General features: G+C 42.0%; 1 protein-coding gene across 7 annotated transcripts in view; it reads left to right on the plus strand.

Annotated features, from left to right (window-relative positions):
• Positions 1–4,773, plus strand: part of LOC149314617 (CD82 antigen-like) — a 114,976-nt gene extending 110,203 nt beyond the window's left edge. For all 7 annotated transcript variants that reach the window (XM_089521489.1, XM_089521485.1, XM_089521491.1 and 4 more), the window contains 3 exons: positions 503–691; positions 1,439–1,522; positions 2,657–4,773. In XM_089521489.1, coding sequence (XP_089377615.1) covers positions 503–691; positions 1,439–1,522; positions 2,657–2,734 — 351 coding nt within the window. In that variant the 3' untranslated portion in view covers positions 2,735–4,773. The remainder of the gene's footprint in view (positions 1–502; positions 692–1,438; positions 1,523–2,656) is intronic.
• The last annotated feature ends 11,974 nt before the right edge of the window (positions 4,774–16,747 follow it).

The raw sequence follows: 16,747 nt of genomic DNA on the forward strand, positions 1-16,747 counted from the left end.
TCACTTCAGATGGAAGGTGAGAGCTCATATGTTTGAATGTTCTTTCCTCCAAGAACATCCCCACAAAAGCAAGGTGGAAAAACAGTGAAATCCAGACAGAAATTTATCACCTCTGTGAGATCCAGGCTTACTATTTGCTTGTAAGAGTGCTTATATTGTACCTGTCATCACATCTCCCTTTGTGAATAAAACTCATCAAAGCTGGATTATCTTCCTCATTGTATTCGTGTCTTGTTACTGTTTTTAATTGTTCCTATTTTATTACCTTAGATATTTTATAGACTTGTTTTTAGCTAAGCTGTTAACCTTTTGGTCATAAACTTCCTCAGAATTTTATTAAATGGAGATGTATATATATTTTTAAAAAGCCCTGTAATAAATAAACTATGATATTGGGCAAATGTGTCAAACCTAGGAACAACTTGTGTAAGCAAAATTAAACTGTCATGAAAAGTTTTGATGAATAGAAATACAGAGGATGGTTGATTTATTTTTAATGCAGTTGTCCTGTTGTGGCTGGAGTGGACCAGAAAACTGGAAAAACAATACAGTCCTCCAGGAGAAAAATCAGACATCCTACCCTTGCTCTTGTAGCAATGACTCAGTTGACTCTGTGGCAGAGGTGGGCTTCTGCCCTTTGGAAACTGCTTCCAACACCACCACATTTGAAGACTGGCCAGTTAGAAAGCAGGTGAGTGTGTCTAAACTTTTTGAAGTCACATTAGGAAGATTCCTGTTGCAGGCTTTCAAAAGAGAGAAACTGGGCTGGACAATGCCAACCAACTACTGGCCATGCTTCTTTTCCTCCTAGTGTGATAACAGCTGCTTGTTTTCTATATAGACCTATTTTAGCACAGCATCCAGCTCAGAATCCTGAGCTCTTCTTTTAAAAAACTAAAATCTATATTAGGGCAACTGCTTTATTATTGAATAGTCAGCATCAAATAGTGTTCAGGCTTTAGAGAACCCTTCATCAGAATGGGGTGGCAGGCAAAGGCGAAGGTAGTGGTGATGGGTGGGTTGGTGTGGAGGAGTGGGGAAGGTAGCTGATACTAAAACCATGGGATCTGCTTTTAAGATGAAATGTCGTAGTAGATTGCAGAGATTCAATTTAGGCTCTGACACACAATTTCCATAGCACAGTAGTAGTACTCTTGCTTAGCTTGCAGAGGTCCTAGCTTCAAATCCCTTGCATTTTTAGAGCATCAAGTGGTAATTAGGTAATGGGAGAAGGTCTGTGTGATTCCAAAGACCTCTTGGCTCAGACTAGACAATATTGAGGTAGGTCAGCCAATGGCACAAGACAATGATGCCTTCAGTCATATTTTAAATAACTAGTTTTAAAAATAAAAACTTTAGTTCTGGCTTTAGTTCTCTGGCATTTTTCTCCTTTGGTGAGCCATATCCATGTCTGTGTTTTATACTTCTTTTGTCAAAGGGATGTATGAAAGGTGTGCAGAACTGGTTACAGGAGAACCTTGGCATCATTCTTGGAGTCTGCACAGGTGTTGCTGTCGTTGAGGTAAGCTTCCCCCCCCCTGCTGTTTTACAGAAATCATCTTAATATACCTCTAAGTAAAGGCAACAAGCTTAGCCCCATGACTATTCTAGAGCTTCAGTCGTAGGTATCAGGATGACTTGTGAGAGGTACTTCAGCCTTTGATCTATGCAGGGATGTGCCCTGCATTTGGACCCTAATCCCAGGATTTGACTGGGAGTAAAACAGTCTCATTTTATATCAAGTCTTTGCTGTTTCTGAATTGGTGGATGATTGTCCAGAATGCTTGCTGCAAGTTTTTATTTACTCCCAAGCATGAATAATTATGTTTTCCTCCAGTCTTTATTTCCTGCAATATGTGGGGTTTTACTAAAACATCTCACAATTGCAATTATCTGAAACAATCTAGCCATCTTGATTAATGGAACCTTCTACTTTACAAAAGTCTATTTTGATAAAAGGTTAGAAAGCAATAAATCACACAAAATAAAGAGGAAAGTTGGTTTATATGCTCAATTTTAAATCATGGAAATACTGTATTTACAAAGAAAACCCACACTAATAGTCTTTTTATTATTTTTTTTATTTTTAACAAAATATTCAAGTCTCATCCGTTTAAAAAACAAATCAATTTTTTATTCATTCCTTAGCCCTCTTAAATGTTTATCCAATATCAGTAAATCTGTTCTGAGTTTGGTCACTTTCATTATAACATGGAAATGTTTGAGATGGAGCTTTTCTGTAGCAGCACATGGGCAAGAGAACACAGAATCCTTTATTATGAGGAGCAAAGAAGGCCATGAGACCTAGTAGTGGTGCTGATATTGCCCATCCACCCACCTATTTGCCTATTGGTTTGTCTTGATGTGCCCCTTGCCTTGCCTGTTTGGCTCCCACAAGCCTCTAGCCTAATCTGATGCCCTCAGGATTTGTCCAAGTATGCCCTATCTTCTGTTGCCAGTGTTTAGGATTCAGATGTTGGTCCAGCTGGCTTTCATAAATGGGATGGGATGGGTAGTTTCTTGTCCTTCCTCTAAGGTTAGTGAAATATCTTGGGTTGACCCTGGTTGTGGGTGCAGGGTAAGGGGTTCAGTTTCACAAGAGCCGAATTCTGTCCAGAGTTTTCCTACTTAACCTTCCTTTTTTCTCTTTCTGTAGCTCCTGGGAATGGTGCTGTCTATCTGCCTCTGCAAGAACATACACACTGAAGAGTACACCAAAGTGCCCAAGTACTGAGAGACTGTTGGCCTCAGGAGTAGGCCCAGAGCAAATGCAACATTTCCTTCCTCCTCATACCCAGACTGTCTTCATCACTCACCATTTCTCCTCTGACATCCATACTGCTACAGATCATTAGGCTGTGCCACAGCCATAGATTCTCTGAGGGATCAAGGCTTGGGCCAGTCCCATCCTCTCTTTTGACTCTTCTATGAAGCAGGCCATTTAAGTCTTCCTCTACTCATGTGATGCCCTGCAACTAACTGCCAGCACCATGCTTAGACAGCCTCTTCCTTATTTTTATCCACTTCTGACCCATTGGGAGGAGGCTCAGAATGATCCTCTCCTTTTCCCTCTTGTTTTGAAATGCTCTGCTACTATTGATATGTATATATAACTCTTATGCTTTTGGGGGGCTTTGGCTACTTTTGGAGGTTTGGGGTTTCTCTTCAACACATGTGTGGTAGAAAAGAGGGGTTCTCAATCTTGTGTTCCCAGCTGTTATTGGATGGCAGCTCCCACAGCCGATGGTTATGGATACTAGAAGTTGTAGTCCCAACAATATCTGGGGACTCATAATTGAGACCCACTTGTCTAATGAATCTGATGTTTCTGTCTGTTTTGTTGTCACTTCTTCAAATCTACTGAATTGTCTCTTGAAATTGCTCTTGCGTTGTTTGCTATATTTTCCCCACCACACACACGAACACATACTCACCACTTGTACAGTCCTTATCATCTGTCAGGGTGAAGATTGGCCCAGGCACAATCTTATGATTTCTCCAGTTACCCTGTGGTCAGAGAGTGTGTGGCTTGGGTGTGTCGAATTTCTTTCTTCTCTGCCACGTACCTCCTGCTTTCTTTTAGGCTGGAGACACTTTAGAAACTGCATGTGTATAGCACGGGTGAGTCTGCACAGGCTCACCAGTATATGTTCTTGGGTTGCCAACTTTTATAGAGATGGTGATTGTGACTATATATTTTTGTCCCAGTATGAATCTTATGTAATTATGTTCTCTCTTTGTTAAGGTAAAAGGATATCTACAGTTCATATTTTATACTGGGAATGGTGGGGAGCACTTGTTCTGGGCTTTAGGTTACATCTTTTGTTGAAAACAATGACTCTTTCCTGTTGTCTTAGATCTCAATTTGGAAATCACTAAAGTTGTCACCAGGATCCAGAGATATATGTAGCTGGTCATCACTATGAAATTCCTTTGGAAGGAAAAGTCTGGTACCCTATGAGGAAGTAGGGATCACATTCAGATAAGCAGCTGGCCATATGGCAGTGTCTGTTGCAATGAGAGCTTTCACTTTAAGAAGGCCCTGAGAAGGCAGATATGGAAATCTTGAAATTTTGAACAAATGATCACATCCTTTTGTGTACTGGAAGTCCTAAGCTTCCTACAGTGTGCAAATTGGTAGGTCTGTCTTCTGTAACTGTGTCCTGGTACATCAATGAAAGAGGTAGAACAATTTGCCCTGAGTGAGGAATTAAACAAACTTAATGTAGTTACTCTAGAAGTTAGCTTCCAAACCTGTGAAGAACATGTTGTCTCTTTCTCTCTCTGTATTCCTTAAGTTGAAAAATGGTTGTAATAAACACAAGAAATGGGCTAATCATTATTATTATTTTAGAGTTTATTATGCTAAAATAAAATGCAGTAGGCAGGACAGGTAATTCATGGAGGATGTTCTTTGCTCCATCATTAACTTCCTTCCCCATTAAGGTTCTGGCAAAGTTGGAAAAAGGGATTTTCCTGGGAGTGAGTGTTCAAAGTTTGCTGCCCCCACCCCAACCCAGCCTGGTGTTTTCCTTTTTGAACTGATTGTAAAGCTAGGTTTTATATTCACCTCTTGTGCTTCACTTGATAAGCCGCTTCACTGAAGAGCTGTTTATGCAATGGTTCTTGTTCTCATGGATTCAGCTCAGCAGAAGCAAAGCTGAGCCCATTCTGGATTTCTTTGTTTTTAGAAAGTGCTTCCAAATGGAAGAAATGCATGTACAGATTTAAACAAATAATGGGTGGGTATTTCAGTAATAAAAATATTTGCTTAAAAAATAAAAAGTGTTTGTTCATTCAGTGTCTTTCTACTCTTGAACATGCTTTTAAGTGGAGCTGAAGTATTTTTTAAAAAGATGTTAAGAAAGCCAATGAGAACCTGTAAGATAGAATCTAGTCAGATATCTATTGCTAGCTTTTACTTACTGACACACTTCCATTTGAAAAACAGAACTAGGTTGTATATTGAGAATGGTTGATTTGCTTGAACCAGAAAACTATTCCTGAATCAGAAGAAGCAAGGCACCAAGGGTACCATGCACCTTGCCCCAGTGTCCCCACATATACCAATCTTGTTATTTTCACCCCAACTTTCATGTGTTGGGCACCTCATTCCTCCTCCTTAAAGGTTACTTCTATATCTGTCCATCTAAAGTCATGTAGAAACCCCTGCATGGGCAGAAAGTCTGAATAAGCACATTAATTCATTGCAGTGAAACCTAGCAGGCAAATGAATGTAGAAATTTCTTTGGGCTCAATACCTGAGGGTGATAAGAGTATACAATGATGTTGGGGCCTGGTGGGGCAGTGCCTGTAGCTCCTGGCCACTAGGTATGTTACTGTTCAGGAATAGTGTCTGAACCAGACACAGCACTGTGGAAGAGGGGGTAATGTATGCCACATTTGCTAAGCAGAGTTTGGAAACTGCTTATTAGGTATGCAATAATGTATGTGAATATAGGATTTGGACTATTTATAACCAGCATGGCATAGTGGTTTGAGTGTTAGGCTATAATTATGGAGATCAGGGTTCAAATCCCTGCTCAGGCATGGAAACCCACTGGGTGACCTTGAGCAAATCACATTCTCTCAGCCTCAGGATGGCAATGGCAACCTCCTCTTAAGATACATGCCAAGAAAACCCAGTTGCCTTAGGGTCACCACAAGGTGAAAACAACTTGAAGGTACACAACAACAACAGATAAAAGGGAGAACAGCTCTTATGACAACATTTGTATAAAAAAGGACAAAGGGAAGGGATCTGATCAATATACCGAACTAAGACTGATAAGTGATATGTAATATCAATCTTTGGGATGCATTTGTAATAGTAGTCCACTAGAGGGTGGTAAAGCCACACCAAAATCCTGGCAACAGTCCTACAGCACTGGAGCCATTCTACCGGAGCCGGATTCAGCTTTCTTGATCTGGGAATGGAGTTGTTAACATGGGCCATATTCCCAGTTAAACCAGTTTACAATTCACCTTCACTCCATGTTGGTGAATCGATTCCAAAAAGTCCATTGTTCCAACTTTGAAAGCAGATCTTTTCATTATCCCCCTTGTAATCTTTTCTTTTTGGCATGATGGTTGTCCCCACTAGTTTGCACCACTGCAAAATGCATGTCAATCATATGTGTGTCATCAGTGACATAAGCGGCTGCCTAGCTTGGGAACTCTCTCTCTCTCTCTCTCTCTCTCTCTCTCTATCTATCTATATATATATATAATGGATAGAAGATTCAATTCATTCGTTTTGCAGCTACTTGCCTCACAGATGCTGTTGGCTGGATCGCCTGGTTTGCCACCTGAGTAATTGCAAGGAGTTGTAAAATCAATGAATCAAATCTACTATCAGGTTGTTTTTTTTAAAAAAAATCGTGCGGCCATAGGTCACACCACAAGCACAAAGGCAGCACTGAGAGAGGGGGGAAAATAGTGGATCTACCAAAAAAAAAATAAAAATGAGAGGGATGGTAAACACCCCTCTGCCATTAGTCTCTTCCCTCCAGAATGATGTGATTCAGATCTGTCGTTCCCACTCGTTGATCACACTTCTGAATTGATTTTTTTCTCTCAAAAGAATTGCCAAAGAACTAGTTCCAGGAAAGAGTGTTTTTTTTGCATTTGCTTCTCTTCATTACAATTGAAACTGATCACAGTAGGATCAGAACTAGTTTCAAATGGGAACGACGGTCACATAACACGACCAGCAATTTGCTTTAAATCAATGGGAACGTGGCCTTGGAGAGTTTACATATCAACAGGACAATGTGCACAGTTCCTATACAGATTAAATAGTTAATCTGTGTACACTCCCCCATGCTTTCAGAGAAATGTCAGGTGTGCTCAAGTGCTTCTCTACTCAAATCCTAGGTACTATAAATCTTTTTCCAAGTTCTCATTTTAAATAAACCCTCACAGGACAGTACTACATGCAGCTTTTGAACCAAGATGAGACCAAGAAAGAAGTGTCTACTCATATAACAATGCCTCCAGCCAGTAATTTCTCTGTCCCCAACCTGTCCCTTTTCATTAATGGGGAAAATCCATGAGTGCCCTGGCAATCATGCAAGTCCCCAGGTACAAAATGTTGGTCCTGGGGCACTTGCACAAGTGCAAGAAAACAATGGCAAGAAAAAGGAAAAAGAAAGTTGCACGATTGCATGGTGTCGGTGTCCCCTCCTTCCCCTGTCTCCCCCTCCCTCACTATTCCTGAGCCCCCTAACTATATTTTATTTATTTATTCTATTTCTTTTTTCCTCTGGTTTTGTTGTTTTGGGTTTTTTGTTTTTACTTTTTAAGATTTAAATTGCAGTAGCAGAGCTTGGGAATTAAGTGAAAAACACTGGTGGCTTGTCACCCATTTTCAACAATCCTACAATTATTTTAAAAAGAGCAGTAGCATTGCTATATGGTTCTTAAGAGCAATCCAAAATCGCCCCCCCAGACATACTTTGTGCAAGAGTAGTGTAAAATATGGTTTCTAAAGGCAGAACAAAAGAGTGATTCCAAGAATTTACACACAGGCACGCAGACAAGAGTACATTTAAGCACACTTTATTGATGCAATTTTTAATATGGTTTTTTAAAGACTAGAAACAAAAAAGCAATTCCAGGAATGTACACACAGGCTTCGTGGAAGCGTATTCAAAATTGTGTTTCATTGATGCAACTTTTAATACGGTTTGTAAAGACTGTGAGAACAAATTCTACACAAAACATGCAAGAATACTAAAAATTCCACTTTACCAACACAAATTTCAATAGATGTGGAAGCACGATAACTGCAGAGCATTAATGTATTGTGTCCTCAGTATAACCTTTCCTATTTTTTTAAAAAAACATACTGACCATTTTACAGCCAATTTAGCCTGTTGAGTCTGTACAAAATGACTTGTAACTGCAGTAACCTACAACTTTTCCTGTCTAGAAGTTAGAGTCAGGGAGGTGGAAGCACTATGCAGAAAAGCCCATATAGGGAATACCCCCACTTCAGAACCACCTTTTTACATGCCTGTCATCAAATATGCTTGATTTTCCACAAAGACCCATAAACCTCCCTACTGACAATATGAGTCAACCTGATCCACTTTTGGTCTATTTTCTTGGTGTTAAACATATGCAATGGAGGCCAGTGCTTTAGGACAGAAGTCATGTTTACCAATCACTAAGCAGATGAAAATGGTCTCATTCTCCAGTTAGGAGGCATTCCCTCATATTTCAAGATCTATATGATAGATTGTTCTTTAATGGCTCAGGTCATTATGAAATGCAGTGTGATTTCAAATTCCTGATTTATGTTAGAGCAGGCTGTGCAGCTAGTTGTGGAGAATAAATGCATCCAGATGACTGAGTGGGTTCAGCTTTGGTCACTGTGTCTAGAAATGACATAATATCCCATTAGGTCTCATGAGTCAGAAGGGGGAGGGAGGGTTGGCTTGCTGCACACTCAGTAAAATCCAGGGCGGTTAGTATTTTTAAAACCCGCACAGGACTTTTCATATTATTATTATTATTATTTGCGTGATCGTTTTTAAAAAACAAAAGCTGTTTATAACTCTGGCTGAGCTGTCTCTGCGTGACTAAATTGGCCATGACCTTGTTCATAATGCAAAGTCTGCAAAATTGCTAAACTGATGTTGGGATGATGAGTTTCGACTTGGGTGGGATCATGCTACTCTTCATCTTCCACTTCTCCCCTGACCCCCCCTTCATTTATCTGGAATGCATTAACAGTAAGGTCTGGCTACCGATGAGCTAAACTTGCCTTGGTTTGCTCTTGCAATAATTTCACCAGAAAGGCCAAAGTGATCTGCATTAAGGCCAGGCCTGTTGAACTCCCCATTCAAATACCATATCACAGGTAGGTCAAAAGTTTTCAGTCCTCCAGACATTGCTGGACATGCAGCATTCCTCACCATTAGTTATGCTGCCTGGGGACTTGTAGTCCCACCAGAGCCAGAAGTCACATGATTCCCAGTCCTTCCATCCAGTGATGGCGAACCTTTTAGATGCCGAGTGCCCAAACTGCAACCCAAAACCCATTTATTTATTGCAAAGTGCCATATCCCTCTAGATTTCTAGTAACAAACTCCAGCAAACTCTGTGCTGGGGTGACAGCACATGTGCCCACAGAGAGGGCTCTGAGTGCCACCTCTGGCACACGTGCCATTGGTTCACCATCACTGGTCCCCTCTGCTCACAAGTTCTGGGCTTGGCAGTGTTACGTAGTCATAGGCTGTGTCTGCACTGCAGAAATAATCCAAGTTGGCACCACTTTAAATATCATGGCTGAATGCTATGGATTTCTGGGATTTAGAGTTTGCTATGGCACTAGAGCTCTCTGATAGAGTAATAAATATCTCACGAAACTACAGTCCTCAGAATTCCAATTCAATGGAGGCACAGCAGTTAAAGTGGTGTCAACCTGGATTATTTCTGTAGTTCAGATGCAGTCTTAATCTCAAAATCTACCTGCTTTTATTAAAAAAACCAAACCAAAAAAAAAAAAAGATGGGAGATTGTACTGTAGCCTCACGGATCTCAGAAGAGAGAATTTCTGGACCTCAAAATGTTGTTAGACTGCAGCTGCCATAATCCCTCACCAGTCATCATGATGGCTGGCCCTGTTGGAAGCTGTAGTCTGGCAACATCTGAAAGGCCATATGTCCCACAATACTCATTCAGAAAGCCATAGGCCATGTTCTGTGACTGTAATATGCACCACACATTCACACTTCTTCCTTCCTCAAAAGTGCCCAGCTCATCCACTGGGGAGGAGATACTTTCACACATTGCTATAACTTCTAGGTTGTGCAGGCAAGCACCTTCTCTGTCATAATACTATCACAGGTGTATCTGGTGGGAACATGGGATAAGGTCTTCTTGGTGGTCTCTCTGAGGCTCCGGACCTTACTTTTCTAGATGGGTTTGATTGGTATTCTCCTTGCTATACTTCCACAAGCAGGTGAAGAACTCCCCCCCCCCCCCCAGCAGTCCTATGAAATAGCAACAACCACAAGCACAATCACAACCCCATATACATGGCTCCTGATTGACAACATGGGCTCTCAGTGTAAGGGCTGGATGAGCCTTTTGGTAACTATCACCCACTCCCTGTGGATTTACTTATCGTTCCCACTTTCCTGAAAAGCATTACATTAAAAACAAACCTTTTATTTATCTCTCTTTTAATGGTTCCATTACTACTATGGAATATGAGTCTTATTTTCTTGTACTTTTTCATTAACATAAGTGGGTATGAGTAAAGGACAAGCCAGAACAGAACTTCATATCTATAAGCAGAAAAATAATAAATCCAGGACTTTATATAATTAGATCAAAACACAGTTACTTTAGGGTGATTTATAAAGCTCACTATTCTTATTGTTCATTATCATCACCATTCCTTTGAAGAGCCGTTTCAAACAATCATACTGTCCCCTTAAGAAGCTGGATCTTTAATGTGATCTTTTTACTATGTTTTTAAAATGCATCAATATACACTCATCCCTCCATATTTGCGGCTTTGATATTTAAAGATTTGATTATTCACATATTTGATTAATATGTTCTCTCTAGGAATATTTAGGTCCTCCAGAGCAACTCTATGGTCAACTTTAACTAAATGTTGCAATGAACGACATAGAGATTCCTAGAGAGATGTCCCCTCAGGTAAAAACCTGGTGTTTGAGTTATTTGCAGTTTTCCCATATTCATGGGGGTCTTGTGCCCCTGACCCTAGCGAATATTGAGGGACAAGTGTGTGTGCGTGTGTGTGTGCATATAATAAGAAGTTGGCTCCTTAAGCTCCTGGTTGATAACCTTAAGCCAATTTACCTAGCAAACTCCATCCCACCTAGTTCATGGGTTTGGATGCTGCTCAGTGCACTCATCTTCTTCGAGAAATTTACCCTAGTTTTCAATCCTGGACCACAGCATCTGTTGTCAGAATAGGTCCAGCACTCCAGAGGTTGCTGTTCACAGCATTCTTCACCATAAGCTAATATGCTCCAACATTTCACCAATAAAAACTAAGACACCAGAGCCAAAACAACACCAGAATGTGGACATGACGACATTAATGGAGACTGCAATCTAGTAAAGGCTATAGCAGTTTGTATTTGCCTAAGTCTACTGGGAAGGGGGAAATTTCTCCCTTCTCCTCCTCCCACCCAGCTGACCTAGGCCTTGTTACATAGGTGATTTACCATGAGTTCCCCTCAGTTCTCTGTGCCCTGTTCATGCAACGCAGGCCCAAAGCTCCAAACAGGGTCCCGACTGTCTTCACAACAGCTGCACCCGATTTGGGGCTTCTTCCCCCTAACCAGCATTTAAATACAGTGGCCCTTTGGTATCCACTGGGGGATGGTTCCGGGAGCCTCCGTGGATACCAAAATTGGTGAATGCTCAAGTCCCATTAAATACAATGGCAGAGTAACAGGCAGCCACTGTTATTGCTGAAATCTTGCCAAAAACCTGCAGCAAATGGTGAATTACAGTCAGCCCAAATATCCACACATTCTTTATGCATGGATTCCAGCATTCACAGCTTGAAAATATTCCATATATATATATATATATATATATATATATATATATATATATAATTGATTTTGCTATTTTATATAGCATCCTTTCCATAAAATAGCAAAATCAAGGTTTTTGTGAGGGGATCTGGAATGGATCCACCGCAAAAAAAGAGGGGCGACCATATATATATATATATATATATATATATATGGATTTAATATTTTCAAGCTGTGAATGGTGGAATCCATGGATAAAGAATGGGTGGATATTTGAGCTGACTGTAATTCACCATTTGCTGCAGGTTTTTGGCAGGTTTTCAGCAATAACAGTGGCTGCCTTTTCACTTGCATTCCCTGCAAGTTGCCTGGTACCCACAAGTAAGGGGAGAATTTGGGGTCAGAATACACCAGAGGCAGCCTGGAGTACCTGAAGTATTCTGACAAGTGTAGACTAGTATTCTGGCATTAAAATGGAACCATAGTGCTATAATTGCAAAGTGTGAATGAGCCCCAGGAGTCTGTGAGGTGTTGCAGGAGGTGTGGGCTGCACCGGGTGACACCCCAGAAGAGGGGCTGACACCCTGTTGGCTCCCACTTGCTGCAGGTGCTCCTTGGGCCTACATGGGTGCCACTTCAGGCCTGGGGGGGGGAGGTCTCCAGGCCTCATTGGGGTCTCTGGCCTGTGCAGGTGGTGGGTGGCTGTTTCCGCAGCCCGCATGGTACTTCTCTCACCCACACAGCCATTTCTCTGGCACACATGGGTGCTTCCCCAGTCGCACAGCTGTTTCCCCATTCCTGCAAATCCCGCCCAGAAGTCCCACCCCCCAGTGTCCCATCTGATGCAGGATCCCCACTACTAGGTGTAAGAGATACTGAAGGTTTTCTTTCCAATGTTGCCCATTCCCAAATTATCCCTACCAATAGGGATACAAAGCAGATTAATATACTAGAATGCAATTCTGACAAATGCAGTTTATTAACAGTACCTAAAGTATGTACTGAAGCTTACCAGAATCTCTTGTAGACTAGGCACAGCTCCTCCAAGATTTCTTGTTGCCTATAACCAAGAGATGTACATGCTGTCCTGGACTGCGGCCATCACACACAGACACACGCCGATAAGAATGGCTTAGCCCAGCAAGTGGAAGCAGGACACAGACCTTGCAAGGAGTAAGCGTGAGAGCAGTCTGAGAAGCCAAGCCGAAGTCAGGATACTGGGAGTCAGAACAGTCCGAAAGCCAAGCCAAAGTCAGTATACCGGGAGTCAGAGTAGTCAAAGCAGTCCAAGGTCAAAGCAGCCAGAAGATAACAAGGGTCCAGTTCGAGGTCAAAGCAACCAAGGAGTCAAGATACAAGGAGCCAGTGCCAGCAGCAATCACACCAAGGGATCATGCAATAAATTCTGGCCCTGAGTTGAGGCCTTTCTACAGCTTAAGTAAGGGAAACTCTCCCCCGTGCCACCTGCAGCTGGTTTGCTGATTGCCTCTCTGCAATCCTCCTAGACTTGCGCCTGCAAGCACTCTCAGCCCTTCGCTGTATGTAAGTAGGCACCTCCAGGCAAGCTTCCTCCCCAGAGTCACCACTAGGCTGTTGCACCACAGGAGGCAGCTCACTAACACTAGGACCTGGTTGGGCCTACTCCTCTGAGGCTGGGAGATCACAGCTGGGACCTGGCAGAGCAGGATGAGCACCTGGTGTACCCTCAATTAGCTCTTGCTCTGGAGGAGGCCCCTCTTCATCCTCCTCCTCCGAGAGCTGTTCTTGGCTGGCCATGACACATGCCCCCGAGACACTCTGGGAGGATTAACATATGCTTCAAATGCAACATTTGGCTGCTAAAAGCTGTCTTTTTCCTGCAACTTATGCAGACCCACCATAGGAGAATAAAGGAGGGGAAGGAAACCTGGAGCTACTACTGCCAACCAGAAGGGAACACTACTTCTGGCTTTCAGCTACATACTAATTGGTACTACTAACATCTGAATATATGAAATGGAGGAAATAAGTGGGACCCTGTAACAAAATCTTGCAGTGTATCCCTGGTATGTGTGTTTCATTTGAACCTATGGTTGAAAAAGCAAAACTTCACATCAAAGAAAAGAACCCCAGCTGCATCTAGTCTGAATGCCAATTAATCGAGAGAGAGACCTCTCCATGCTTTTGCATTCCGGATCTGATCTTTCAGAAAATTTAGGCAGGTGATTTAAGCAGTTTGGCCTTTGCTCAAATTGTTGCTAAATGGCCTTTGCCAAAAATTGTGATGGGTTTTTGAATGAAAATCCAAAGCACCATCAGTCCCCACCTTTATTAAGCGCTGTTGCCTGCCATAGCCTACATTCTCTCTCTCCCTTAGCACCTGTTGTCTGTTACCTCTGGATCACACTACAGCATCACTGTAAACTGCTAAGAGTCTGACCTGCCCTATTTATTAAATTAACTGGACTTCTCAGTCACTCCAAGGGCAACACCAAAACAGTATATATAAAATTACAAAAACAATTTAACAGAACTATGAAAATTAAAGAGGCATAAAAATCTATAAAACAGCAAATAAAAAATAATACATGGGAAGGGGAACTTGGCCCCTGGTTGCACCACTGCCCTAAAATATATTGCTGAAATGAAACCTTGGTATAGCTGGAAGTAAAGTATAACCTCCATTCAGCTCTGTTACTACAAACAAATCCCTGGCTTTGGTTGCCGGCTATCAAGGAGAGAGGGAAGGAAGGGGAAAGACAGACAGACAAAAAGGCAGACAGAAGACTGGTAGAAGACTGTCCTAATCAACAAAGCATGCACATAAACACAAAAAAATCACAAATCTGTTACAGTATGCAGAGATTTACAACTGCATACTACTATGCAGTTCCACGCAGTCCTAAAAAAAAAGCCATGTTACCCAATGTGCAGAAGGATCTTGTAACATCTTTGAGACTGGTGGAAAGCAGTTGTTGGCATAAGCATTCTTAGACAGAGGTGTGGTACAGACAATCCTTTTTCGCGGTGGATTGGGGCCAGGGCAGCCTCACTGGCAGCCCTGCAGCCTCAATCCAGCATTTTTCCAGGCCAAAGAGAAGTGGCAAAATGCTGCTTCTCTTTGGCCTGGAAAAGGGGTGCCCTTGCGCCTTAGGCGCCAATGGCACCCCAGTGCTGAAGAGGAGAAAGGGGCAGCTGCCACAGCCCCTTTCTTCTTTGCATTGTTGGTGCAGCCGTTTGGTTGCCACTCCAACAATGCACAGGCCCAAAAGCAGCCTGGAGTGGCGCGGACATGTCATGCGCATGCTGTGCCATTTGGATGCGGTGTGTGTGATGTCATCGTTACATGCATCATGTGGACGGCGCCGCATAACGATGGCGCCCCCCACATGTACTAGGGTTAGGGAGCGTGCGGTTGGTGTACGGTCCCTAACCCTAGTATCACCGGGAGTACACCGCATTTGGGCCGTCTGTACCGCGCCTAAGTCTACCAACTTCTTTCTCTTAGTCTCAAAGGTACTATAAGATCCCTCTGGATAGTGCTACATGTCCATAATCATGGCATTATCCCGTGAATAAAGAAAAATTACTCTTCATTCATGGGACAATGTCATGATTATGGTGACATCACATGTCAGTTTCTGATAATCTTCAAGCACTTATGCGATAGTGACGGGAGCATCCTTCTATGCTCCCATCACTTTCCGCTATGTGAAAGAGTCCTTACTTGGGAGTAAGCTACATTGAACATGTGGGGGATACTTCCAAGTAGCTTTTGTGTTTCCAAATGCCTGAATATTTCAGGATGTTTCAACTATAATGGATGAGAGAAATAATTTGCCCTTCCCCAGCAAATACCTGCAAGGAGGCAAAATTCATCATGACCTGCCTATCTATTTGGAGCTGAGGTCTAAAACATATGGAAACAAACCACGGGAATAGCAAAGCTTGAGGAAGACCACCATCTTTATATCCTTCTTCATCAAGGGGTTTCATTCCCCTGATTGAAAACTGTGTGGTTAGTTAGATGAACCCTTAACCTAATCTAACACAGAAATGTTGTTCAATCTAGCATTTTTACTATTATACTATTACAAAACTCTTTGATGTATAAAGAAAAGATGCTTTTGTTGTCCCAGTGTTTGGAGCTATTACTGAAAATGGAGTGGCTTTTTCCCCTCTAACATGTGATGGAAATGAATCAAATGAACCTCGTGTGCTGAGATGAGACACCAGATAAATTTAATCTTGTTTGTCTTTGGGATTTCTTTTTTAGAATGCTGCTGCTCTCCAAATTTTATTCTGGAATTGTCCTGTTCCATTGAAAAAGGGGAAATCTGGCACTTGGTGTTTTGGGCAGGCAGTTATTCCCCTAGTAATCCTTAATGGTCTCTAATGTCATTAATCCTTGGAAAGATGGTGCTCCAAAACTCCTTCAGGAAGTTGCTTTGATAGCAAAGAGGCCCAGTTCTTGACATTCCCTTTCCTCATACTGGTTGTTCAGCCCCCACATTGCACTGTGTTGTTCCTTATTCACTTCCCTAGCACTTTCAAAGGCTAATTTGGGTGGTGTTGGTGGTGGGGTGTTTCCCGTCTGCTTGTCAAGGGGCAATCTAATCCGCCTCTGAAATGCTTGCCAGCTTCCATTGCCCTTGAGTTCATCATGTCATCACATGCGCTTACTTGAGGGTTTATGAACTTCCTTAATGGCTCAATGTGAACTGAAAGCATTGCTCTCCTTCCAGACAAAGCCAGCTGCTCAGTGCCTCCAACCCAAACACCTTGGAGGCTGTAGGGTATACTTTTACAGCTCTGGCTGGAGCTATGAGTGCTGAATCAAAAACTGCCCAACAGTTTAAGACAGAATGTTTTGCCAGAGTTTGCCTTGGCAGAGTCAAAAAAGAAAATCTGGGGCGGGATACTTAAAATTCTCTTTAGGGAAGATCAGATAGAGCTGATCTTTAAGTAAGTAATCTTAAAGTAAGAACTTTAAGATCAGGCTGAGAGAGCATGTCTTGCCCAAGGTCACCAGTGAGTTTCCACAGCTGAGTCTCCCAGTGTCTTAAATCCTACACCCAAACCACTACACTACACCAATCTTCAGATGTATGATGTGACTTACAATACAGTTGGCCCTCCTTATCCACAGATTTAACCACACATGGCTTGAATATATATATATATATATATATATATATATATATAATCCAAAAAACAAACAAAAAAACAAGTTTTGA

Source organism: Sceloporus occidentalis, unplaced genomic scaffold, assembly GCF_023333645.1.
Source record: "Sceloporus occidentalis isolate IW3139 unplaced genomic scaffold, rSceOcc1.0.p SCAF_4, whole genome shotgun sequence".
Classification (NCBI taxonomy): domain Eukaryota; kingdom Metazoa; phylum Chordata; class Lepidosauria; order Squamata; family Phrynosomatidae; genus Sceloporus; species Sceloporus occidentalis.